Below are 26,096 nucleotides of genomic sequence, written 5' to 3' on the forward strand. Positions count from 1 at the left end.
GGAATGGTAATGAGCCAGAGTCTGAATCTGTGACCCAGACAGGTGTTGGAGTTAATTGGGAATCCAGGAAATCCTATTGCACATCAGCCTAGTGTATTTAGGAGAGAATTTTCTGACTGGCGGCTGCCGGTGATGATGTGTTCCTGCTACTTCTGAAGATGGCTGGGAGTTTTCCCTTCAGTTTCTCCCATTTCTTCTGTGCCTGAATCTACTTCAGATAAGTTTGCTAGTTTTTGTGCCTAATTGTTAAAATTGCACTTAAGGTTGTTTCTGCTTATTACATTTGGTTCTGTGTTTGGTTTCTTGTATGTGAGGATCTGTCTTTCTGCTTTGTGAGCAGGGCAGTTCCTCCAGCAAGTAAGGGAGCTTGCTCTCTTGTTCATGTTTGGATTATTTGCACTTTAGAATATTATTTGTTCTGTGATCTTGTTATTTCCATTATATCTGCAGTTCTGTTTAAAGTGTCTGGCACAAAAGTACCTGAAATAGTGGGGGAGAGACCGTGTGGTCTTAGTATTTTTTTTCCTATCAGGAGTTTGGTATTTATTGCAGGGTTTTTTGCTGGCCGCAATCAGTTATCTGTCTTGTCCTATTGTACCTAGTAAGTCGGGCCTTACCTTTGCTGATCTATATTTTCTATCTGTGTATTGTGTTTTCTTACATCACCGTCGTTACATGTTGGGGGCTTGCTATTTCTTTGGGGACTGCTCCGAGGCAAGTTATGATTCCTCATATCTATCTTTCTCCGGCAGTGACGAGGTGTCTAGGGTGTGTTAGGAACATCCCACTGCTACTTCTAGTGTTGTCTGATAGGGGATTGCGGTCAGCTCAGTTTCCAACTACTCTTGTGGTTTTGTTTTTTCCTGATTTATGGGATTTTTTGTGATCGTCCACGGTTACCAGTTCATAAAAATCTTCTCCACATAATTTGCAGCTTGGATGTATTTTTTTTTTCCTTTGTATTCTAGAAGTAAAAAAGGAAACCATCAACAAGCTGCTGTGGACGGATGTATGGTTCTTATCATACAGTCATATGAAAAAGTTTGGGCACCCCTATTAATGTTAACCTTTTTTCTTTATAACAATTTGGGTTTTTGCTATTTCAGTCTCATATATCTAATAACTGATGGACTGAGTAATATTTCTGGATCGAAATGAGGTTTATTGTACTAACAGAAAATGTGCAATCCGCATTCAAACAAAATTTGACCGGTGCAAAAGTATGGGCACCTCAACATAAAAGTGACATTAATATTTTGTAGATCCTCCTTTTGCAAAAATCACAGCCTCTAGTGGCTTCCTGTAGCTTTTAATGAGTTCCTGGATCCTGGATGAAGGTATATTTGACCATTCCTGTTTACAAAACAATTCCAGTTCAGTTAAGTTTGATGGTCGCCGAGCATGGACAGCCGCTTCACATCATCCCACAGATGTTCAATGATATTCAGGTCTGGGGACTGGGATGGCCATTCCAGAACATTGTAATTGTTCCTCTACATGAATGCCTGAGTAGATTTGGAGCGGTGTTTTGGATCATTGTCTTGCTGAAATATCCATCCCCTGCGTAACTTCAACTTCGTCACTGATTCTTGCACATTATTGTCAAGAATCTGCTGATACTGAGTTGAATCCATGCGACCCTCAACTTTAACAAGATTCCCGGTGCCGGCATTGGCCACACAGCCCCAAAGCATGATGGAATTTCCACCAAATGTTACTGTGGGTAGCAAGTGCTTTTCTTGGAATGCCGTGTTTTTTTGCCTCCATGCATAACGCCTTTTTGTATGACCAAACAACTCAATCTTTGTTTCATCAGTCCACAGGACCTTCTTCCAAAATGTAACTGGCTTGTCCAAATGTGGTTTTGCATACCTCAGGCGACTCTGTTTGTGGCGTGCTTGCAGAAACGGCTTCTTTCGCATCACTCTCCCATACAGATTCTCCTTGTGCAAAGTGCGCTGTATTGTTGACCGATGCACATTGACACCATCTGCAGCAAGATGATGCTGCAGGTCTTTGGAGGTGGTCTGTGGATTGTCCTTGTCTGTTCTCACCATTCTTCTTCTCTGCCTTTCTGATATTTTTCTTGGCCTGCCACTTTTGGGCTTAACAAGAACTGTACCTGTGTTCTTCCATTTCCTTACTATGTTCCTCACAGTGGAAACTGACAGTTTAAATCTCTGAGACAACTTTTTGTATCCTCCCCTGAACAACTATGTTGAATAATCTTTGTTTTCAGATCATTTGGGAGTTGTTTTGAGGAGCCCATGATGCCACTCTTCATAGGAGATTCAAATAAGAGAACAACTTGCAAGTGGCCACCTTAAATACCTTTTCTCATGATTGGATACACCTGCCTATGAAGTTCAAAGCTCAATGAGGTTACAAAACCAATTTAGTGCTTCAGTAAAAAGTAGTTAGGAGGGTTCAAATCAAGAAATTGATAAGGGTGCCCATACTTTTGCAGCGGTCAAATTTTGTTTAAATGCGGATTGCACATTTTCTGTTAGTACAATAAACCTCATTTCAATCCAGAAATATTACTCAGTCCATCAGTTATTAGATATATGAAACTGAAATAGCAAAAACCCAAATTGTTATAAAGAAAAAAGGGTAACATTAATAGGGGTGCCCAAACTTTTTCATATGACTGTATTTATGTTCAGCACTTGCTGTGCCTGATGACCTGCTGCGAGCAGGGGACCCTCCGCCTGATTCAGCCAAATTGTCACCAAACATAGAAACCCTAAACAGCTCAGCTAGCTGCTGCTTGTTGACGGTTTCCGGTGCCCATTCATATTTTTCCATCCTGTTCTGAGAAAAGAAAAATAAAGTAAAACGTAAAGAAATTGGCAAACAAAATAATAAGAGTCGGTACTACAAATATAGATTTTACATTTAATGGAAACTGGAAATTTAACCAATAAACTGGATGCATTTTTTGGTGCGTTTTTTTTGGCAGAAAGTGCTGAAAATTTCTGCACCAAATCTGCAGCGTGTGCACATAGCCTAAATAAAGGTGAAGGCTTTAAATGGCCAGCCTCCTTTTAACAAACTTTGTATAACTTTATAATATCTAATCAGAAAAGTCCTCTTCTTTCTCCACTTATGAGCCATTTTTTCACTTTTCCCTACCGATTGAACTCCTCATTAATTGGATTTTAAAAAAAAATTCCGCTTTGAGGGGAACTGCCCGCTCACTGAGGAATCAGATCACATCTGCCACATTTAGTCTATGGAAGGGGGGGAGGAGGGAGCAACAAAGTGAATAATAGTTTCTGCTGCTGTTTCTAGTAAGTGTTTGATCTCACCCAAGTGCTGGATTCACAGCCACATTGCTCAATATTCCTGTTTAATGTCCTCCATTCTATTGCGGCTTTCTTTTAAGTATTTACTATCATCCTAGTGCTCGATTCACAGTTACAATACTTGGTAATTCTGTATAATGTCCTCCATGCTGCTGCTGCTTTTTAGTGTTTCATTCATCCCTTGTGCTGGATTCACAGTTACAATACACAGCACTTCTGAATAATGTCCTCCATGCTTCAGTTGCTTTTTAGTGTTTTATTCATCCCTTTTGCTGGATTCACAGTTACAATACTCAGCACTTCTGAATAATGTCCTCCCATGCTGCTACTTTTTAGTATTTTATTCACCCCTTCTGCTGGATTCACAGTTAATTGCTCAGTTCTTCTGAATAATATCCTCACTGCTTCTGCTTTCTAGAGTTTAATCTCACCTAGTGCTGGATTTACTGTAACATTACGGAATACTGTCCTCCATGCTTATTCTCTCTAGTCTTTTATCTCACCATAGTGCTTGATTCACTATAACATTGCTCAATACTGCTGAATACTGTCTTATTTGCTGCTATTTTGGGTGTTTTATCCATCCCTAGTGCTGAATAATGTTCTCCATGCTGCTGCTTTCTAGTTTTTCCTCCATCTGTAGTGCTGAATTCACAGTTACACTGCTCAGTATTGCTGTATAATGTCCTCCATGCTGCTGCTTGCTATTGATTTATCCATCTCTAATGCTGATTTCACAGTTACACTGCTCAGTACTGCTGAATAATGTCCTCCATGCTGCTGCTTGCTATTGATTTATCCATCTCTAATGCTGATTTCACAGTTACACTGCTCAGTACTACTGAATAATGTCCTCCATGCTGCTGCTTGCTATTATTTTATCCATCTGTAGTGCTGAATTCACAGTTACACTGCTCAGTACTGCTGAAAAATGTCCTCCATGCTGCTGCTTTCTAGTGTTTTATCCATTATTAGTGCTTAATTCACAGTTACACTGCTCAGTACTGCTGAATAATGTCCTCCATGCTGCTGCTTTCTATTGTTTTATCCATTATTAGTGCTTAATTCACAGTTACACTGCTCAGTACTGCTGAATAATGTCTTCCATGCTGCTGCTTTCTATTGTTTTATCCATTATTAGTGCTTAATTCACAGTTACACTGCTCAGTACTGCTGAATAATGTCCTCCATGCTGCTGCTTTCTATTGTTTTATCCATTATTAGTGCTTAATTCACAGTTACACTGCTCACTACTGCTGAATAGTGTTTCTTCAGCTTCTGATTCTATTCTACATAGAGACAAGAGAGCAGGAATCCCTCATCTGTGTGTGCTGTGTATGGGAGACCTCATAGCAGCTAGGTTATGCTAATGAACATTCATTTTTTGCAGAGGGCTTCTCTATTTTGAGGTCACTCCTCTCATACCCCCAGGGGTTCAGCTCCTCCTATTTACTTTTCGAGGTGCTCAGTGTCGCCCCCCTACATCTCATGTATTGTCATTGGTGAGCTATGGAGCACCGGCCCTTCCTCAGTTAATAAGGCGTTTGGGAGACTTACCCTCGGGTTGCTGACGGTGGGCGCTTTCCATCCTTGGCAGCGCCTATGATTTAGTGTACAGCACAGAGGTAAATCACCGGCCTTTAGTGCCCCGCAGATTTATTACGTGCCATGTTGTGCTCTATGCCTTAAAATCGCTGAGTAAGCTCCACTTTTTTTTGGCAGAGCGGAGCCCGTCTGGAAGCGCTTTTGGCAGCCAAGAAAACCTGCGCTGGAGGAAGGAGATGACGCACTGGAGGCAAAACACAGACAAGATGGACAAGTACGGACCCCGCTCACTGATGTCATATGTTGTCATTGCCCCATTACTGGCTATTCAGGGTCCCCCAGGACCCCACTGACTTAAAGGGTCTTTCTGACCCTATATGTGAATGAGGCAGCTCTGAGAATCTTCTCCCAGCCCAGACCGCTATGGCGCCTCCTCTCCCCCATCCTAATCACTGCTTTTGGTTGTCTCTCCACATGCACGGTGTATTTAGAAGCCACAAACCCTACAGGTACAGTGTCTGTAGTGTGTGTCCCGCCCGTAACAATCTGCATTTTATGGGTCCCCGTGTGTTGTGGTAACCTGTAGCCTGAGATCTGATGTTAATTATCTTTTATTAAGTGTGTTCTTTATGTTTTATATAACATGAATTACATTGTTTGTCCTATGTATCATTTATCTGCTCTGTGACACAATTCTGTGTTTCTTTATAAATTACATAAAATGTCACTCTTTGCATATATTACATTAGTTCTCCTGTATTATGCTCCAGAGCTGCACTCACTATTCTGCTGATGCAGTCACTGTGTACATACATTACATTACTGATCATGTACTGATTCTTAGTTGCATCCTGTATTATCCTCCAGAGCTGCACTCAATATTCTGTACTGTACATACATTATATTACTGATCCTGTGCTGATTCTGATTGATTATAATACAGGATGTAACTCGGGATCAGTACAGGATCAGTAATGTAATGTATGTACACAGTGACTGCACCAGCGGAATAGTGAGTGCAGCTCTGAAGTATAATACAGGATGTAACTCGGGATCAGTACAGGATCAGTAATGTAATGTATGTACACTGACTGCACCAGCAGAATAGTGAGTGCAGCTCTGGAGTATAACACAGAATGTAACTCAGGATCAGTACAGGATCAGTAATGTAATGTATGTACACAGTGACTGCACCAGCAGAATAGTGAGTGCAGCTCTGGAGTATAATACATGATGTAACTAAGGATCAGTACAGGATCAGTAATGTAATGTATGTACACAGTGACTGCACCAGCAGAATAGTGAGTGCAGCTCTGGAGTATAATACAGGATGTAACTTAGGATCAGTACAGGATAAGTAATGTAATGTATGTACACAGTGACTGCAACAGCAGAATAGTGACTGCAGCTCTGGAGTATAATACAGGAGGTAACTCAGGATCAGTACAGGATCAGTAATGTAATGTATGTACACAGTGACTGCACCAGCAGAATAGTGAGTGCAGCTCTGGAGTATAATACAGGATGTAACTCAGGATCAGTACAGGATCAGTAATGTAATGTAATGTATGTACATAGTGACTGCACCAGCAGAATAGTGAGTGCAGCTCTGGAGTATAATACAGGATGTAACTCAGGATCAGTACAGGAGAAGTAATGTAATGTATGTACATAGTGACTGCACAAGCAGAATAGTGAGTGCAGCTCTGGAGTATAATACAGGATGTAACTCAGGATCAGTAATGTAATGTATGTACATAGTGACTGCACCAGCAGAATAGTGAGTGCAGCTCTGGAGTATAATACAGGATGTAACTCAGGATCAGTACAGGATCAGTAATGTAATGTATGTACATAGTGACTCCACCAGCAGAATAGTGAGTGCAGTTCTGGAGTATAATACAGGAGGTAACTCAGGATCAGTACAGGATAAGTAATGTAATGTATGTACACAGTGACTGCACCAGCAGAATAGTGAGTGCAGCTCTGGAGTATAATACAGGATGTAACTCAGGATCAGTACAGGATCAGTAATGTAATGTATGTACACAGTGACTGCACCAGCAGAATAGTGAGTGCAGCTCTGGAGTATAATACAGGAGGTAACTCAGGATCAGTACAGGATCAGTAATGTAATGTATGTACACAGTGACTGCAACAGCAGAATAGTGACTGCAGCTCTGGAGTATAATACAGGAGGTAACTCAGGATCAGTACAGGATCAGTAATGTAATGTATGTACACAGTGACTGCACCAGCAGAATAGTGAGTGCAGCTCTGGAGTATAATACAGGATGTAACTCAGGATCAGTACAGGATCAGTAATGTAATGTATGTACATAGTGACTGCACCAGCAGAATAGTGAGTGCAGCTCTGGAGTATAATACAGGATGTAGCTCAGGATCAGTACAGGAGAAGTAATGTAATGTATGTACATAGTGACTGCACCAGCAGAATAGTGAGTGCAGCTCTGGAGTATAGTACAGGATGTAACTCAGGATCAGTAGAGGATCAGTAATGTAATGTATGTACATAGTGACTGCACCAGCAGAATAGTGAGTGCAGCTCTGGAGTATAATACAGGATGTAACTCAGGATCAGTACAGGATCAGTAATGTATGTACACAGTGACTGCACCAGCAGAATAGTGAGTGCAGCTCTGGAGTATAATACAGGATGTGACTCAGGATCAGTACAGGATAAGTAATGTAATGTATGTACACAGTGACTGCACCAGCAGAATAGTGAGTGCAGCTCTGGAGTATAATACAGGATGTGACTCAGGATCAGTACAGGATAAGTAATGTAATGTATGTACACAGTGACTGCACCAGCAGAATAGTGAGTGCAGCTCTGGTGTATAATACAGGATGTGACTCAGGATCAGTACAGGATAAGTAATGTAATGTATGTACACAGTGACTGCACCAGCAGAATAGTGAGTGCAGCTCTGGAGTATAATACAGGATGTAACTCAGGATCAGTACAGGATCAGAAATGTATGTACACATTGACTCCACCAGCAGAATAGTGAGTGCAGCTCTGGAGTATAATACAGGATATAACTGAGTTGTATCTTTTTTTATGGGGAATCTTCACCTTGTTGCTCAGACATGATATTTCGGATGGAGTTTGGGGAATCTATGCGGAGCGTAGCTGTGACTCTCCCTTTGTGCACAGCGCGGTGTTGTCATTATCGCGGTGTGATGTGCTGATTATTAACCTGTCGTGGGCTGTGTGTAGTAATCCTGTCTGCATGCCGGACATTACGTGCAGTGCGGCGTTTCCCATTTGCTTCTCGTGTTTTGTGATATAATGAAGTTACATGGAGGGTCACTGGTGGGATATTAACCCTGAATAGACGCAGCGGCTCCTGGTTTCGCTCACACGGCTGCCTTCCCTGCGGCTTCACACAGCAGAGATTGTTTTTGCATATTTGGGTTGGTGGGGTTTTTTTTTTTGTTTTTTTTTAATCCCACATTCTCCATATTATTGCACTAATCTACCCCCCAAAATCTTATAAAAGAAATGCAATGACTGTAGCCTTTGTAACTTTTACCACACTGAAATCCTCCATTCTTTACACTGCAGGCTGAATTACAAGCCAGTGTATTAGATCTGCCCTTGCTTCCGCTCACCTAGAAATATGATCCTATGGTTTCTTTGCTTCATATATAAATCTCTCATCTCCCACATTAGGTCCAGAGCAGAACTGGAACACGAGGCCCTCATAGATGGCAACCTGGCCACGGAGGCCAACCTGATCATCCTGGACACGCTGGAGATAGTCGTCCAGGTGAAATCTCCGGAGGATTGGGAAAGGATTTGGTCCTGGTCGGTAATCGCTCACATATCTTTATTTCCCACCTCCCCAGACTGTATCGTTAACAGAGTCCAAGGAGAGTATCCTGGGCGGGGTACTGAAGACCCTCCTCCATAGCATGGCCTGCAACCAGAGCGCCCTCTATCTGCAGCACTGCTTTGCCACGCAGAGGGCATTGGTTTCTAAGGTAGGGAATACATAAAGCGTGGTCTTTTTTGCACTTTTTTACATTTGTAAGACCACTACGTTTTTGTCCGGCTTTACATGCAGCAGACTGACCTCAATGTGCCGATCACTGATGTTCTCGTCTGCAGCGCCGGCTTCTGTTTTTGCATTATCCTGATTCCTTCTCCTTTATGGTTTGTTTTTCAGTTTCCCGAGCTGCTGTTTGAGGAGGAGACGGAGCAATGCGCCGACCTGTGCCTCCGGTTGCTGCGACATTGCAGCAGCAGCATCGGTACCATCCGCTCACACGCCAGCGCTTCACTGTACCTTCTCATGAGGCAGAACTTTGAAATTGGCAATGTGAGTTTCACCATGTGGTCCTGGTTTTATATGGCTACAACTCCGCCGGAGCAGGCTGTGTAGTAATATTTCATTCCAGAAATAAGTAATTATCTCCTGGTGTTAAAGCCGCTTTTCCCCTGAATCCGGCGTTGTTTTTCTTTTGTCCCTACTCCTCTCCTTTCCTTAGATGCAGCCATTTTTTCACTGTATATAAATCTAGCTTTGATAGCCAAGTGGGCGTCTTCTTGAGGATCACTCCCACTTGGCTAAAAATAAATAATTTATATACAGGGAATATGTGACCATATCTCAGGATATGAGAAGCGTAGAAAGAAAAGAAAAACAGCGCCGGATACAGGAGAACAGTGGCAATTACACCTGGTAGAAAAAATTCAATTTTTATTTTACGTGAAGGGTCCTCTTTTAAAGGTTCATCTGCCCTGGATTTTCCTTGTTTGTCATATGGCTCTAATGAATGGATCACACATCTTGTAAGGCTTCGATTTACTGTTATCAGCTGTAATATAGAGGTGATCCCTTCTGCAAATGTTTAATGTATCTCTAGCGCCCCCGTAGGTACAGTAAGGTATTGCACACTGCCTTGTACTTTTTTGGTGCATTATGCAATTTAATTCTGGCACAGTTTCCCTAGTACATGTCCATATTTAAGAAGACTGTCATTTTTTGTTTTTGCATCCGTGTATGTAAAGGAGATGTGCACCAGATAAAGGTGCACAATCCATGATAAGAACGGTGCAATTAACTTTAATGTGTGCAGATTTTACCACCTCTCACTTTATCATTATTTATGAAGAATTATTCATGAATTTTGCAGAATTTTGCTCGGGTGAAGATGCAGGTGACCATGTCTCTATCATCCCTGGTGGGCACATCTCAGAATTTCAACGAGGAGTTTTTAAGGCGCTCCTTGAAGACCATATTGACCTACGCCGAGGAGGATCTGGAGCTTCGCGAGACGACGTTCCCGGATCAGGTGCGTGCACAGTGTCCAGGGTCGGCAAACTAAACTCCCACCGGCATGAACTCACCATTTCCAGCGGCCATGGTCGGACCCTGCCGCTCTGAGATTATGATCGGACCTGTATCCCTCATTTAATGCATAAAGATGAGAATTGAGCTTTAAGGCATGGGCACACGTAGAAGGCGGCCCCCAGATATGGAGACTTTGGCTGCAGACCTTATTCTTGGAACTTTTATTTTAGCTTTTGTCATTTGTTTTGCAATTTTTTTTTAACTAATGTGAAGTTTTTGTCTTCAGGTTCAGGATCTGGTATTTAACCTCCATATGATACTTTCCGACACAGTGAAGATGAAGGAACACCAGGAGGACCCTGAGATGCTGATTGACCTCATGTACAGGTGAGGATGACTTTACCGCTGCTCTGATCTGCAATCCTAGAGAACTGGGCACTATGCAAGGGCACAGATTGAGAGTTCTCTATCGTTTTGTGTCTGCAGCTCCTACCGTGTTTTTCCAAAAATAAGACCCTGTCTTATACTTATTTTACCCCCATAAAAGCACTATGGCTTATTTTTGGAGGAGGTCTTATTTTTGGAGAAACATGGTTAGGGGTAAGTTTACCCCCCAAAAAAGCAGACCCCTCACGTCCCAGGAGACTCATACTTACCAGACCTGGACGTCTGCGTGGCTCCCAGGTCCTCCCTGTGATCTCCGGTGGGTGCTGCATTCCGTCCTCCACTGCTTCTGGCCGACACACTCACACACAGCAGATCTCACTCTCACACACACACACACACACACATCACATCCAGCGTTAAAGAATGCTTCCGGCCGCAGAGAATGATGGGAGGAAGTCACTTGTGTCCGCAGGTCCTGTAAGCTAGCATTGCGCAGGTCCTTGCACTTCACTGCACTGCCTCTCAGGATTCTGCGAGCGAGAAGAAGTCGATGTCGCTGGATGTTGTGTGTGTGTGTGATCCGATGTTTGTGTGTGTAAGATCGGATGTGTGTAGGGGTGCGATCACTGCAGGGGTGTCTGCTGTCTGTAATGAAGTCTCCTGCAGTATCTTTAACTTTTTTAGCTGCATGGACACTTCATTATTGATCCGTGATTAGGGCTTATTTTCTGGGGAGGGCTTATATTTAAGCCTTGCTCCGAAAATGCTGAAAATCCCCGCTAGGCCTTATTTTTGGGGGAGGTCTTATTTTTGGAAAGAAGGGAATTTTGTTACTTACCGTAAATTCCTTTTCTTCTAGCTCTTATTGGGAGACCCAGACGATTGGGGTATAGCTACTGCCCTCTGGAGGCCACACAAAGCACTACATCAAAAGTGCAAGGCCCCTCCCCCTCTGGCTATACCCCCCCCCGTGGTATCACGGGTTCTCCAGTTTTAGTGCCAAAGCAAGAAGGAGGAAGCCAATAACTGGTTTAAACAAATTAACTCCGAATAACATCGGAGAACTGAAAAACCGTTCAACATGAACAACATGTGTACCCGCAAACAACAAAAAAACATCCCGAAGGACAACAGGGCGGGTGCTGGGTCTCCCAATAAGAGCTAGAAGAAAAGGAATTTACGGTAAGTAACAAAATTCCCTTCTTCTTCAGCGCTCTATTGGGAGACCCAGACGATTGGGACGTCCAAAAGCTGTCCCTGGGTGGGTAAAGAAATACCTCATGTTAGAGCTGCAAAACAGCCCTCCCCTACGGGGGTGTCACTGCCGCCTGCAGGACTCTTCTACCTAAGCTGGCATCCGCCGAAGCATAGGTATGCACCTGATAATGCTTGTGAAAATGTGTAGACTGGACCAGGTAGCTGCCTGGCACACCTGTTGAGCCGAAGCCTGGTGACGTAATGCCCAGGACGCACCCACGGCTCTGGTTGAGTGGGCTTTTAGCCCTGAAGGAACCGGAAGCCCCGCAGAACGGTAGGCCTCTAGAATTGGTTCTTTGATCCATCGAGCCAGGGTGGCTTTAGAAGCCTGCAACCCCTTGCGCGGACCAGCGACAAGGACAAAAAGTGCATCGGCACGGCGCATGGGCGCCGTGCGGGAAATGTAGATTCTGAGTGCTCTCACCAGATCTAGCAAACGTAAATCATTCTCATACCGGTGAACCGGATGAGTGCAAAAAGACGGTAAGGAGATATCCTGATTAAGATGAAACGAGGATACGACCTTAGGGAGAAACTCCGGAATGGGGCGCAGCACTACCTTGTCCTGGTGAAACACCAGGAAGGGAGCCTTGGATGACAGAGCTGCCAGCTCAGACACTCGCCGAAGCGATGTGATCGCAACGAGAAACGCCACCTTCTGTGACAGGCGAGAAAAAGAAACTTCCTTCAGAGGCTCGAAAGGCGGCTGCTGGAGAGCAACTAGAACCCTGTTCAGATCCCATGGATCTAACGGCCGCTTGTACGGGGGTACGATATGACAAACCCCCTGCGGGAACGTGCACACCTTAGAAAGACGTGCTAGACGCTTCTGAAAAAACACGGATAGTGCTGAGACTTGCCCTTTGAGGGAGTCGAGCGACAAGCCCTTTTCTGACTCCTATTGTAGGAAGGAAAGAAAAGTAGGCAATGCAAATGGCCAGGGAGACACTCCCTGAGTAGAGCACCAGAATAAGAAAATCTTCCACGTTCTGTGGTATATCTTAGCAGACGTGGGCTTCCTAGCCTGTCTCATGGTGGCAACGACCCCTTGGGATAATCCTGAAGACGCTAGGATCCAGGACACAAAAGCCACCCAGTCAGGTTCAGGGCCGCAGAATTCCGATGGAGAAAACGGCCCCTGGGACAGTAAGTCTGGTCGGTCTGGTAGTGACCACGGTCGGCCGACCGTGAGATGCCACAGATCCGGGTACCACGATCTCCTCGGCCAGTCTGGTGCGACGAGTATGACGCGGCTGCAATCGGATCTGATTTTTGCGCAGTACTCTGGGCAAGAGTGCCAGAGGTGGAAACACATATGTGAGCCGGAACTGCGACCAATCTTGCACTAAGGCGTCTGCCGCCAGAGCTCTGTGATCGCGCGATCGTGCCATAAATGCCGGGACCTTGTTGGTGTGCCGAGACGCCATTAGGTCGACGTCCGGCACCCCCCAGCGGCAACAGATTTCCTGAAACACGTCCGAGTGAAGGGTCCATACCCTGGCGACTGAGGAAGTCTGCTTCCCAGTTTTCTACGCCCGGGATGTGAACTGCGGATATGGTGGATGCTGTGTCCTCCACCCACATGAGGATTCGCCGGACTTCCTGGAAGGCTTGCTGACTGCGCGCCCCTTATTGGTGGTTGATGCATGCCACCGCTGTGGAGATGTCCGACTGGATTCGGATCTGCTCTCTTCCTAGCCACTTCTGGAAGGCTAATAGGGTAAGATACCCTGCCCCGATTTGAACATCGATCTGAAGGGTGGACTCCTGCTGAGTCCACGTCCCCTGAGCCATGTGGCGGAGACAAACTGCTCCCCACCCTGACAGACTCGTATCTGTCGTGACCAGTGCCCAGGATGGGGGCTATGGCCACTATAGCAGAGTCCTCGGCCGTCTGGGAAAGGGAGACTTCCCTGTCCAGGGAGGTTGACTGCCCGTCCCATTGGCGGAGAATGTCCCATTGCCGTTGGCGCAGATGAAACTGCGCAAAGAGAACTGCCTCGATGGCTGCCACCATCTTCCTTCGGAAGTGCATGAGGCGCCTTAAGGGGTGCGACTGGCCTTGAAGGAGAGACTGCACCTCTGTCCGCAGTGAACGCTGCTGGTTCAGCGGAAGCTTCACTATGGCTGATAGAGTATGAAACTCCATGCCGAGATACGTTAGTGATTGAGTCGGAGACAGATTTGACCTTGCCAAATTGATGAACCACCCGAAAGTCTGGAGAGTCTCCAGCGTAACATTCAGGCTGCGTTGGCATGCCTCGAGGGAGGTTGCTTTGACGAGTAGATCGTCCAAGTACGGAATCACCGGGTGTCCGTGAGAGTGCAAGACTGCTACCACTGCTGCCATGACCTTGGTGCCCACCCGTGGGGCTGTCGCCAGACTGAATGGCAGAGCTACGAACAGAAGATGTTCGTCCCCTATCACAAAACGTAGAAAACGTTGGTGCTCCGTAGCAATTGGCACGTGGAGATAGGCATCTTTGATGTCTGTTGAGGCAAGGAAGTCTCCTCGAGACATTGAGGCAATGACGGATTGGAGGGAGCCCATCCGGAACCGCCTGGCGTTCGCATGCTCGTTGAGCAGTTTCAGAACCAGAACAGGACGGAAGGAACCGTCCATTTTTGGAGCCACAAAGAGATTGGAGTACAAACCCTCGCCCTCGTTCCTGAGGGGGGACAGGGATCACCACTCCTTCTGCTCTTAGAGCGTCCACCGCCTGCAGCAGGGCATCTGCTCGGTGGAGAGGTGGGGCCGTTCTGAAGAATGGAGTCGGAGGACGAGAACAGAACACTGTCCTGTGCACGTGAGCACAATGTCCGTCACCCACCGGTCTGTGACCTGTGGCAGCTAAATGTCGCCAAAGGCGGGGGAGTCTGCCATCAACCGCGGATGCGGAGAGAGAGAGAGAGCTGAGAGTCCTGAGGAGACCGCCTTGGTAGCGGTTCCTCCGACTGCCTTCCTTGGGCGAGATTGAGCCCGGCCGGAATCTGAGCCCGTCTGAGGTTTTGTAGCCCTTTTGCACGAGGACAATTGGGACCTGCCGGAGCTTGGGAAGGACCGAAACCTCGACTGTACTTTTAGGACAGCATTAACAGGGTAAGTCGCAGTGCAGACATTGCGGGGTTACGGACGCCTCTGCGGTACAGATGTCCCTGCTCAAGGTCAGCTGCGCAAGAACAGCAGAAAAGGTTAGGTTGCCAATACGGCTGTGGATGCCGGAGCAACCGACACGCCGATAGCCTCCTAGACAGATTTCAACCAGAGTCCATCTGTCTGTGAATGGCATCTTGAAGTGAAGCCCCATCTCCAGTGCAACTATGGCTCTATATGCAAGCCTGGAGATTGGAGAATCCACCTTTGGACCCTGGGTCCAGCGCTGACCACGTCAGGGGAAAAAAGGGATAACGTGTATCCTAAAAACGTTTGGAGAAGACGCTTATCTGGTAAGCGTGGTGTTCCTGGACTGCTTCACTGAAGTCAGCGTGGCCAGAAAAATACTCAATATCTGTGTGAGATACTGAAAAGGGACTTCTCCTGTTCGTCTCCTATCTCCACTGGGGGAGCTGAGGGAGAAAGATCCAACCTTCCATTGATGGACGGTATAGGATCATTCCGTATGGCGTTACCACCCGGTGTATCCGGATCGATAGCTATGTCAGTATCAAAGCCCTGAAGAGCTGCCTTTTGGTCAAGTATATTGCCCATGGGTGCAAGTCTCTATATTATGACTACTCCGTCCCTGTCCATGGACAGGGTTGACAGATGGTTTCTTTGGCCACAACTAGTAGAGACCCAGGCAGACGAAGTGCTAGAGACCCCGGCAGACGACGTGCTACAGGGGAGCATGCACACAATGGGACGGTGTCATGAACAGCATCCCATGTAGTAAAAACAGCACTGAAAATCTGTGTTGCTGTTTTGCCGCTGCCGACTAGCTATCTAGAATTATATAGCCAAGATTGGTGACCGTACAGTGCAATGTATAGCATACAGGCATAAAGTACAAATGACCACTGCAGCACAAGCAATACAAGCAGCATAGAAGCCTGTGCCCTGGCACCCCTGCTCTTCTGCTGCTGTATACTAGTCATCTAGGGGAATATAGCCCAGAAGAGTGACCCTACAGTGCAATGTATAGCATACAAGCACAAGTACAAATGAACACTGCAGCACATGCAATACAAGCAGCATAGAAGCCTGTGCCCTGGCACCTCTGCTCTTCTGCTGCTGTAGACTGGTCATCTAGGGGAATATAGCCCAGAAGAGTGACCATACAGTGCAATGTATAGCATACAAGCACAAGTACAAATGCACACTGCAGCCCATGCAATACAAGCAGCATAGAAAAAAACCTGTGCCCCAGCACCCTTGGTTTTCTGCTGCTGTAGTCTAGCCATTCCAGGAGAATATAGCTAAGACTAGCGACCGTACAGTGCAATGTATAACACATAAACACAAATGAACACCTCAGTCGTGCAATACAAGCAGCCTAGAAAGCCTGTGCCTTAGCACACCTGCTTTCCTGCTGCTGATGTGTCGCTCCCCCAGCGGGCATATAGCGACCTGTGCAGTTAAAAACAACACATGTACACACTGCAGTTATCTGTGGTCAGCACTATTGTGCCTCTTACCGCCCGCCTATAAGCGGGTGTGTGATCGCCACCGTCCTGCCTGGTCGAAAGTCCGACTTCAGTAATGGCTGCCGGCTTCTTCCCCAGCTCGTGTGAGTAGGGGCGGGCCGTGGGCGTGCCCCCCAAGGCAGAGCGGGAATCCGGCGTCCCACAGTGTGCAGTGAGAGGGCTGGAGCATGTAAAAAGGCTCCAGCCCTCGGCGCTGCTGATTGCTCAGCGCCTGTCCCCTTCCCTGAGTGACAGGGAGGGGGCGGGAACGAAGCGGCACTAGGCCGCAGAAGCCGGGGACTGGATTTATAAGCGCCGCCGCCGTAAAAGCGCGGTCGGCGCCCAGTCCCCGGCGAACTACAAGTCCCAGCCGCGCCGCCGCTCCCGGAGCGTCCGGCGCGGTAGTTCCCAATACACAAAGTCACTCAGCAAAGCTGCAGTGACTGTAACCCTTTACTGTCCCCGGCGCACTAGCACACCCAGCAAGTCTGGAGTGTGCTGTGCCTGTGTGTACGGGGACACAGAGTACCTGTAATGGTGCAGGGCCATGTCCCTGAACGGTACTCCAGCTCCGTATCCAACAGGTTCAAATGGGTCTGTGGATGGAGCCCGGCGTCAGAGCTTTGAGGCCGGCAGGATCCCACTTCCACAGAGCCCCTCAGGGGGATGTGGAAGGAAAGCAGCATGTGGGCTCCAGCCTCCGTACCAGCAATAGGTACCTCAACCTTACAACACCATCCAGGGGCGAGAAGGGAGCATGCTGGGGACACTATATGTGTCCTCTTTTCTTCCATCCGAAATAGTCAGCAGCTACTGCTGACTAAAATCTGTGGAGCTATGCGTGGATGTCTGACCTCCTTCGCACACAAAGCTAAAACTGGAGAACCCGTGATACCACGGGGGGGGTATAGCCAGAGGGGGAGGGGCCTTGCACTTTTGATGTAGTGCTTTGTGTGGCCTCCAGAGGGCAGTAGCTATACCCCAATCGTCTGGGTCTCCCAATAGAGCGCTGAAGAAAACACGGTATGCGTGTGAATATGTCCCCGCGGTTACAAACAATCCTTTTGTGCAGTCTGATCTTGCAGATCCCATTCACTCTATGCCCCCTTTATCTTGCTATGTACAGAAGAGGGGCACGAGTAACACAAGACTGGGAGATCTGACTGCGCACAGGATCTGTTTGTAGTCTGAAACCGTGGATCCACAAATCTACACGTGATTTCCGGTACATTGTGGGGTTTTATATATATATTTTTTTCATTATTTTAGAATTGCCAAAGGTTACCAAACGTCCCCGGATCTGCGGTTAACGTGGCTGCAGAACATGGCGGGGAAACACTCAGAGCGGAGCAACCACGCAGAGTCGGCTCAGTGCCTGGTGCACTCCGCCGCGCTGGTCGCAGAGTATCTCAGCATGCTGGAAGACCGCAAGTATCTGCCCGTTGGATGCGTCACATTCCAGGTAAATACAGACGTGGGGTATATCTGTAATAACGAGCATTGGAGTCCCTATTCTCAGGACCTCTGCTTGCTGATACAGAATGGAAATCTTGAGCAAACCTAATATTTCTGGGGGTTGTTACTATTGCATCCCCCTTACTCTGAGGAGTTTGCACTGATACATTTTACCTGCGCTGATACATTGTAGCAACTGAGATTTGTACTTGTGCTGCTGATGTATTTGGCTGAAAGAGGATTTTTTTTCTTTTTCGCTCCTAATTGGGAGACCCAGACAATTGGGTGTATAGCTACTGCCTCCGGAGGCCGCACAAAGTACTACACTTAAAAGTGTAAGGCCCCTCCCCTTCTGGCTATACACCCCCCCGTGGGAGCACGGGTCCCTCAGTTTTTGCTTTGTGCGAAGGAGGTCAGACACGCACGCATAGCTCCACTTTTTAGTCAGCAGCAGCTGCTGACTATGTCGGATGGAAGAAAAGAGGACCCATACTAGGGTCCCCAGCATGCTCCCTTCTCACCCCACTTTCTGTCGGCGGTGTTTGTTAAGGTTGAGGTACCCATTGCGGGTACGGAGGCTGGAGCCCACATGCTGATTCCTTCCCCATCCCCATTAGGGCTCTGGGCGAAGTGGGATTTTACCGGTCTCCAGGCACTGAGACCGTGCTCCATCCGCAGCCCCTGGAGAAGCCGCTGGATATGGAGCTGAGTATCGTCAGGGACATGGCCCTGCTCCGTCAAGGTACTCTGTGTCCCCGTGCATACGCGCGCACACCGCAGCATTGCTGGGTGTGTTAGTGCGCCGGGGACAACAGCGCTGCTGCGCTTGTGCCATTTCCTCACTTCAGCTTAGCTGAGTGGGTAGACTCAGGGAGAACGGTCGCGCCGGCCGCTGGGACTGCGACGCGGCTGGGACTTGTGGTGCGCCGGGGACTTCCGCGCTGGCCGTGCATATATCACGGCCGCGCTTATTACTACAGTCCCCGGCTTTTTGCGGCCTAGTTCGTTCGTTCCCGCCTCCGCACCTGCCAGTCAGGAGGAGGGCGGGACGCTGTACAGAGCATCAGCGCTGAGGGCTGGAGTCGTTTTTACATACTCCAGCCCTCACACCAGGCACAGTAGGACGCAGTTTCCCGCTCTTTGTTTGTGGCACGCCCACGGTCCGCCCCTCTTCACTGAACGCCGGCAGCCATTCCTGCCTGCACGCTGAGCTGCAGAGGGGAGACGGGGAGACCCAGACACGGGATTCTACGGCCTCATACCCGCTGTTCAGCGGGCGGTAAGCAGCCTCAAGGGCTCACCCCCACTTGTGCCATTTGTATACTGAGTATTTTGTGTTTGCAAATACTTTGTACTGTACGGTCGCTGGTGATTCTCGGCTATACCCCCTCCTAGATTACAAGGAGGCAACAGCATGTCGTCCGCAAAACGCAAGGGTGCCAAGGCACAGACATTATATACTGCCTGTACCGCATGTGGGGCTGCTCTACCGGCAGGTTCCACTGACCCCCATTGTGTGCAGTGCTCGGCTCCTGTGCAACTTGCACAGCCGGGGCCTCTGCTGGACGTGACCCAGGGTGTACCACCTGTGAATGCTGTCCAGGTGACAGGAACGGAGTTTGCAGCTTTTGCTGACAGATTGTCTATGACCATGTCAAAGATTCTTGAAACATTGCAGTCTAGACCAGTAACTCAGACCATGGACACTGTGGCATCATTGCTCCCTGGTCCCCCTCAGCTGGAACACTTCCAAGCTCCGGGGGTGTCACATGCACCCCAGGGTGACGATTCTGACTCGGACGACAGTCCCAGACAACCTAAGCGGGCTCGTTATGAGGGGCCCTCAACTTCGTCTCACTGGTCAGGATCCCAGCGGGACGAATCTATGGGTGATGAGGCGGATGTAACTGATCAAGATTCTGATCCTGGGTCCGCTCTCAATCTGGATACACCGGATGGTGACGCCATAGTGAATGATCTTATAGCGTCCATCAATAGAATGTTAGATATTTCTCCGCCAGCTCCTACTGAGGAGGAGGCAGCTTCACAGCAGGAGAAATTCCATTTCAGATATCCCAAGCGTAAATTAAGCACTTTTCTGGACCACTCTGACTTTAGAGATGCAATCCAGAAACACCACGCTTATCCTGAGAAGCGGTTTTCTAAACGGCTTAAAGATACACGCTATCCTTTTCCCCCTGACGTGGTCAAGGGTTGGACCCAGTGTCCCAAGGTGGACCCTCCAATCTCCAGGCTTGCAGCTAGATCCTTAGTTGCAGTAGAAGATGGAGCGGCACTTAAAGACACTCCAAGCTATTTCAGCTGGGCTTATACAAGTCGACTCGGTCACACGTACATCTGCCCCGCAGGTGGCACCATTGACCTCTCAAATGTCTGCATTCGCTTCTTACGCGATTAATGCTGTCCTGGACTCTACGAGCCGTACGGCGGTGGCGTCAGCCAACTCCGTGGTTTTGCGCAGAGCCCTGTGGTTGAGAGAATGGAAAGCAGATTCTGCTTCCAAGAAGTGCTTAACCAGTTTGCCTTTTTCTCGTGACCGATTGTTTGGGGAGCGTTTGGATGAAACATTAAACACTCCAAGGGTAAGGACTCATCCTTACCTCAACACAGACAAAACAAGCCCCAACAAAGGAGGGGTCAGTCTGGTTTTCGGTCCTTTCGAGGCTCAGGCAGGTCCCAATTCTCCTCGTCCAAAAAGACTCAAAAGGATCAGAGAGGCTCAGATTCTTGGCGGACTCAGTCACGCCCAAAAAAGACAGCAGGAAGAACCGTTACCAAGACGGCTTCCTCATGACTTTCAGCCTCCTCTCTCCGCATCCTCGGTCGGTGGCAGGCTCTCCCGCTTTGGCGGCATTTGGCTGTCACAGGTCAAAGACCGTTGGGTGACGGACATTCTGTCTCACGGGTACAGGATAGAGTTCAGCTCTCGTCCTCCAACTCGTTTCTTCAGAACTTCCCCACCGCCCGACCGAGCCGATGTTCTGCTGCAGGCGGTGGCCGCTCTAAAGGCGGAAGGAGTGGTGACTTCCGTTCCTTTTCAGGAACAAGGTCACGGTTTTTACTCCAATCTGTTTGTGGTGCCAAAGAAGGACGGGTCCTTTCGGCCCGTCCTGGATCTAAAGTTGCTCAACAAACACGTAAAAACCAGGAGGTTCCGGATGGAATCTCTCCGCTCCGTCATAGCCTCAATGTCTCAAGGAGATTTCTTAGCATCAATAGACATCAAAGATGCTTATCTTCATGTGCCGATTGCGCCAGAGCATCAGCGTTTTCTACGCTTCGTTATAGAAAGCGAACACCTGCAGTTCGTAGAGTTACCTTTCGGGCTGGCAACAGCCCCTCGGGTCTTCACCAAGGTCATGGCAGCAGTAGTAGCTGTCCTGCACTCGCAGGGTCACTCCGTGATCCCGTATTTGGACGATCTACTTATAAAGGCACCCTCTCAAGAGGCATGCCAACACAGTCTGAACGTGGCACTGAAGACTCTCCAGAGTTTCGGGTGGATTATCAACTTTTCAAAGTCAAATCTAATCCCGACCCAATCACTAACATATCTTGGCATGGAGTTTCATACTCTCTCAGCGATAGTGAAGCTTCCACTGGGCAAGCAGTGCTCTCTGCAGACAGGGGTGCAATCTCTCCTGCAGAACCAGTCCCACTCCTTGAGGCGCCTCATGCATTTCCTAGGGAAGATGGTGGCAGCAATGGAAGCAGTCCCTTTCGCGCAGTTTCATCTGCGCCCTCTACAATGGGACATTCTCCGCCAATGGGACGGGAAGTGGACGTCCCTCGACAGGGATGTCTCCCTCTCTCAGGCAACCAAGGACTCTCTCCGATGGTGGCTTCTTCCCACCTCATTGTCAAAAGGAAAGTCGTTCCTACCCCCATCCTGGGCGGTGGTCACGACAGATGCGAGCCTATCAGGGTGGGGAGCAGTGTTTCTTCACCACAGGGCTCAGGGTACGTGGACTCAGAGAGAGTCCACCCTTCAGATCAATGTTCTGGAAATCAGAGCAGTCTATCTTGCTCCGCGAGCCTTCCAACAGTGGCTCGACAAGCCTTTCAAGAAGTCCGGTGGATTCTGACGTGGGTGGAAAACACAGCATCCACCATATCCGCAGTTCACATCCCAGGCGTGGAAAACTGGGAAGCAGACTTTCTCAGTCGCCAGGGCATGGACGCAGGGGAATGGTCCCTTCACCCGGACGTGTTTCAGGAGATCTGTCGCCGCTGGGGGATGCCGGACGTCGTCCTGATGGCGTCACGGCACAACACCAAGGTCCCGGTTTTCATGGCACGGTCTCACGATCACCGAGCTCTGGCGGCAGACGCCTTAGTTCAGGATTGGTCGCAGTTCCGACTACCTTATGTGTTCCCACCTCTGGCATTGTTGCCCAGAGTGCTCCGCAAAATCAGGTCCGACTGCCGTTGCGCCATTCTCGTCGCTCCAGACTGGCCAAGGAGGTCGTGGTACCCGGATCTGTGGCATCTCACGGTAGGACAACCGTGGGCGCTACCAGGCCGTCCAGACTTGCTGTCTCAAGGGCCGTTTTTCCATCTGAATTCTGCGGCCCTGAACCTGACTGTGTGGCCATTGTGTCCTGGATCCTAGGGACCTCAGGTTTATCTCATGATGTTGTTGCCACCATGAGACAGGCTAGGAAACCATCCTCCGCCAAGATCTACCACAGAACGTGGAAGATATTCTTATCTTGGTGCTCTGCTCAGGGAGTTTCTCCCTGGCCATTTGCATTGCCTATTTTTCTTTCCTTCCTGCAGTCTGGGTTGGAAAAAGGTTTTTCGCTTAGCTCCCTTAAAGGACAAGTCTCTGCGCTATCCGTATTCTTTCAGAAACGCCTGGCGCGACTTCCTCAGGTACGCACGTTCCTGCAAGGGGTTTGTCATATCGTTCCCCCTTACAAGCGGCCATTGGAACCCTGGGATCTGAACAAGGTTCTAATTGCTCTCCAGAAGCCACCTTTCGAGCCTATGAAGGAGATTTCCTTTCTCGGCTTTCACAGAATGTGGCTTTTCTGGTGGCGGTCACGTCTCTTCGGAGAGTGTCAGAGCTGGCGGCGCTATCTTGCAAATCTCCCTTCCTGGTGTTTCACCAAGACAAGGTAGTACTGCGTCCAATTCCAGAGTTTCTTCCCAAGGTGGTATCTTCCTTTCATCTCAATCAGGATATCACTTTACCATCTTTGGGTCCTCATCCAGTTCATCAATGTGAAAAGGATTTGCATTTGTTGGATCTGGTGAGAGCACTCAGAATCTACTTTTCCCGCACGGCGCCCCTGCGCCGTTCGGATGCACTCTTTGTCCTTGTCGCTGGTCAGCGTAAAGGGTCGCAAGCTTCCAATTCCACCCTGGCTCGGTGGATCAAGGAACCAATTCTTGAAGCCTACCGTTCTTCTGGGCTTCCGGTTCCTTCAGGGCTGAAGGCCCATTCTACCAGAGCCGTGGGTGCGTCCTGGGCATCACGGCACCAGGCTACGGCTCAGCAGGTGTGCCAGGCGGCTACCTGGTCGAGTCTGCACACCTGTACCAAGCATTATCAGGTGCATACCTATGCTTCGGCGGACGCCAGCCTAGGTAGACAAGTCCTGCAGGCGGCGGTGACCCACCTGTAAGAAAGGGCTGCCTGACAGCCCGATCGCGAGGTATTCTTTTACCCACCCAGGGACTGCTTTTGGACGTCCCAATTGTCTGGGTCTCCCAATTAGGAGCGAAAAAGAAGAAGGGAATTTTATTTTACTTACCGTAAATTCCTTTTCTTCTAGCTCCAATTGGGAGACCCAGCACCCGCCCTGTTTTTTCTGAGGGTATTTGTTTTTCGGGTGCACATGTTGTTCATGTTGATAAGTTACGTTCTCCGATATTGTTTATCGGATTGAATTTGTTTTTGAAACAGTTATTGGCTTTCCTCCTTCTTGCTTTTGCACTAAAACTGAGGGACCCGTGCTCCCACGGGGGGGTGTATAGCCAGAAGGGGAGGGGCCTTACACTTTTAAGTGTAGTACTTTGTGCGGCCTCCGGAGGCAGTAGCTATACACCCAATTGTCTGGGTCTCCCAATTGGAGCTAGAAGAAAAGGAATTTACGGTAAGTAAACAAAATTCCCTTCTTTTCCACTCTGGATGCAATTGTAACAAATGATCAGCTGTGCTACAGAAAGGGTCAGGATGTCAACACGAATGATTGTGTGCTGACAGCAAGCGGATATCCTGAGAATGGAGAAGCATAGTGAAAGGTTTTGGATGGGGACAACCCCTTTAGGCTTTTGACCCCCTTTCCTCCCCCCCCCCCCCCCACCCCTGTACTGGTGATGACGAGTTGTATAGATGTGATCGTCCTCCGCAGAATATTTCCTCCAATGTCTTGGAAGAGTCTGCAGTGTCGGACGATGTGGTGTCCCCGGATGAAGAAGGGATTTGCTCAGGGAAATACTTCACAGAGGCCGGGCTGGTCGGACTCCTGGAACAGGCGGCCGCGTCCTTCTCAATGGTAACGAACTTTCATTACGTGATGGTTAATTTCGAGCTTTTCACGCGTCTTCTGCGCCACAGGTAACCTAATGACAAAGCGGGCTGAGCAGGAGGCGCACAGCGTTGTGGCATCGGATTCGGCTTTGCTGGAAATGTTAATTCACTCTTAATGCAGAAAAAAGACGCCGCGGTTATCTGATCACAGCAGGGAGGAAAGTGAGGTCCTCGTAAATCACCCAGCACTCTGCAGGGTACATGATGTCTTCTTAAAGGAAAATGTATATATCAGATCTATATGCTGAGGTCATTGCTGAGTTGAGTGTTGCAGGAAATAGTACACAAAATAAAATTCTGTAAATGGAGAGCTGGAAAGAGGGGGATGCAGCTGCAGTTTCTCTTTCCCAGCCTGCTGTATAAGTGAATGAGGAGCAAAAGGGTGGAGACATCTGCTGCTCCCCTCCCAGAGCAGGCTTTCTCACAGGGAAAGAGGGAATCTGCAGCTATGAGAGGAGGATAAAAAGATACCTTCCAGAGCAGCTCCTTTCCCTCTTTCTCTGTGAGGGCAGAGGAGGAGCAGAAATCTTCCTGATTCCTGATCAGCTGCTCCTTCTCTGCCCTCACAGATGCAGTGTCCCTCTTTCTCCTTGAAAGCAAAGGAGGAGGAGGAGCAGCTGATCCTCAGCTTTCACAACTGCAGCTTTTCTATTTTTCTGTGAGTGGGGATGAGTAGGAGCAGAAGCCTTCCTCGGCAGCTTCTCCTTTCACAGCTGCAGTGTCCCTTTTTCTCTGTGAGAGCGGGTAGGAGTAGGAGCAGATGTCTTCCTCGGCAGCTTCTCCTTTCACAGCTGCAGTGTCCCTTTTTCTCTGTGAGTGGGTAGGAGTAGGAGCAGGAGCAGATGTGTTCCTGATCAGCTCCTCCTCTCACAGCTGCAGTGTCCCTCTCTCTGTGAGAGCGGGGAGGAGTAGGAGCAGATGTCTTCCTGATGAGCTCCTCCTCTCACAGCTGCAGTGTCCCTCTCTCTGTGAGCGGGGAGGAGTAGGAGCAGATGTCTTCCTGATGAGCTCCTCCTCTCACAGCTGCAGTGTCCCTCTCTCTGTGAGAGCGGGGAGGAGTAGGAGCAGATGTCTTCCTGATGAGCTCCTCCTCTCACAGCTGCAGTGTCCCTCTCTCTGTGAGAGCGGGGAGGAGTAGGAGCAGATGTCTTCCTGATCAGCTCCTCCTCTCACAGCTGCAGTGTCCCTCTCTCTGTGAGCGGGGAGGAGTAGGAGCAGATGTCTTCCTGATCAGCTCCTCCTTTCACAGCTGCAGTGTCCCTCTTTCTCTGTGAGAGCGGGGAGGAGTAGGAGCAGATGTCTTCCTGATGAGCTCCTCCTCTCACAGCTGCAGTGTCCCTTTTTCTCTGTGAGCGGGGAGGAGTAGGAGCAGATGTCTTCCTGATCAGCTCCTCCTTTCACAGCTGCAGTGTCCCTCTTTCTCTGTGAGAGCGGGGAGGAGTAGGAGCAGATATCTTCCTGAGCAGCTCCTCCTCCGCTTTCCCAGCTGCAGTGTCTCTCTTCTCCATGAGAGGGGAGGAGCAGCAGCAGATTTGTTCCTGATCAGCTCCTCCTCCTGTGTTCTCACAGCTGCAGTGTCCCTATTTCTCCGTGAGAGCGGAGGAGTAGGAACAGATGTCTTCCTCATCGGCTTCTCCT

At 48.6% G+C, this 26,096-nt stretch overlaps 1 protein-coding gene across 14 annotated transcripts in view; it reads left to right on the forward strand.

Annotated features, from left to right (window-relative positions):
- DOCK7 (dedicator of cytokinesis 7) overlaps window positions 1–26,096 on the forward strand; it is a 177,487-nt gene that overhangs the window by 119,420 nt on the left and 31,971 nt on the right. For 8 of the 14 annotated variants that reach the window (XM_075320366.1, XM_075320367.1, XM_075320368.1 and 5 more), the window contains 8 exons: window positions 5,031–5,127; window positions 8,554–8,650; window positions 8,730–8,864; window positions 9,050–9,202; window positions 10,020–10,178; window positions 10,464–10,564; window positions 17,714–17,906; window positions 24,280–24,423. In XM_075320366.1, coding sequence (XP_075176481.1) covers window positions 5,031–5,127; window positions 8,554–8,650; window positions 8,730–8,864; window positions 9,050–9,202; window positions 10,020–10,178; window positions 10,464–10,564; window positions 17,714–17,906; window positions 24,280–24,423 — 1,079 coding nt within the window. Of the gene's footprint in view, window positions 1–5,030; window positions 5,128–5,344; window positions 5,363–8,553; window positions 8,651–8,729; window positions 8,865–9,049; window positions 9,203–10,019; window positions 10,179–10,463; window positions 10,565–17,713; window positions 17,907–24,279; window positions 24,424–26,096 lie in introns of all 14 variants that reach the window. The other 6 variants (XM_075320362.1, XM_075320363.1, XM_075320365.1 and 3 more) reach the window with 1 other exon arrangement.

This window comes from Anomaloglossus baeobatrachus, chromosome 8, assembly GCF_048569485.1.
Source record: "Anomaloglossus baeobatrachus isolate aAnoBae1 chromosome 8, aAnoBae1.hap1, whole genome shotgun sequence".
Lineage (NCBI taxonomy): Eukaryota > Metazoa > Chordata > Amphibia > Anura > Aromobatidae > Anomaloglossus > Anomaloglossus baeobatrachus.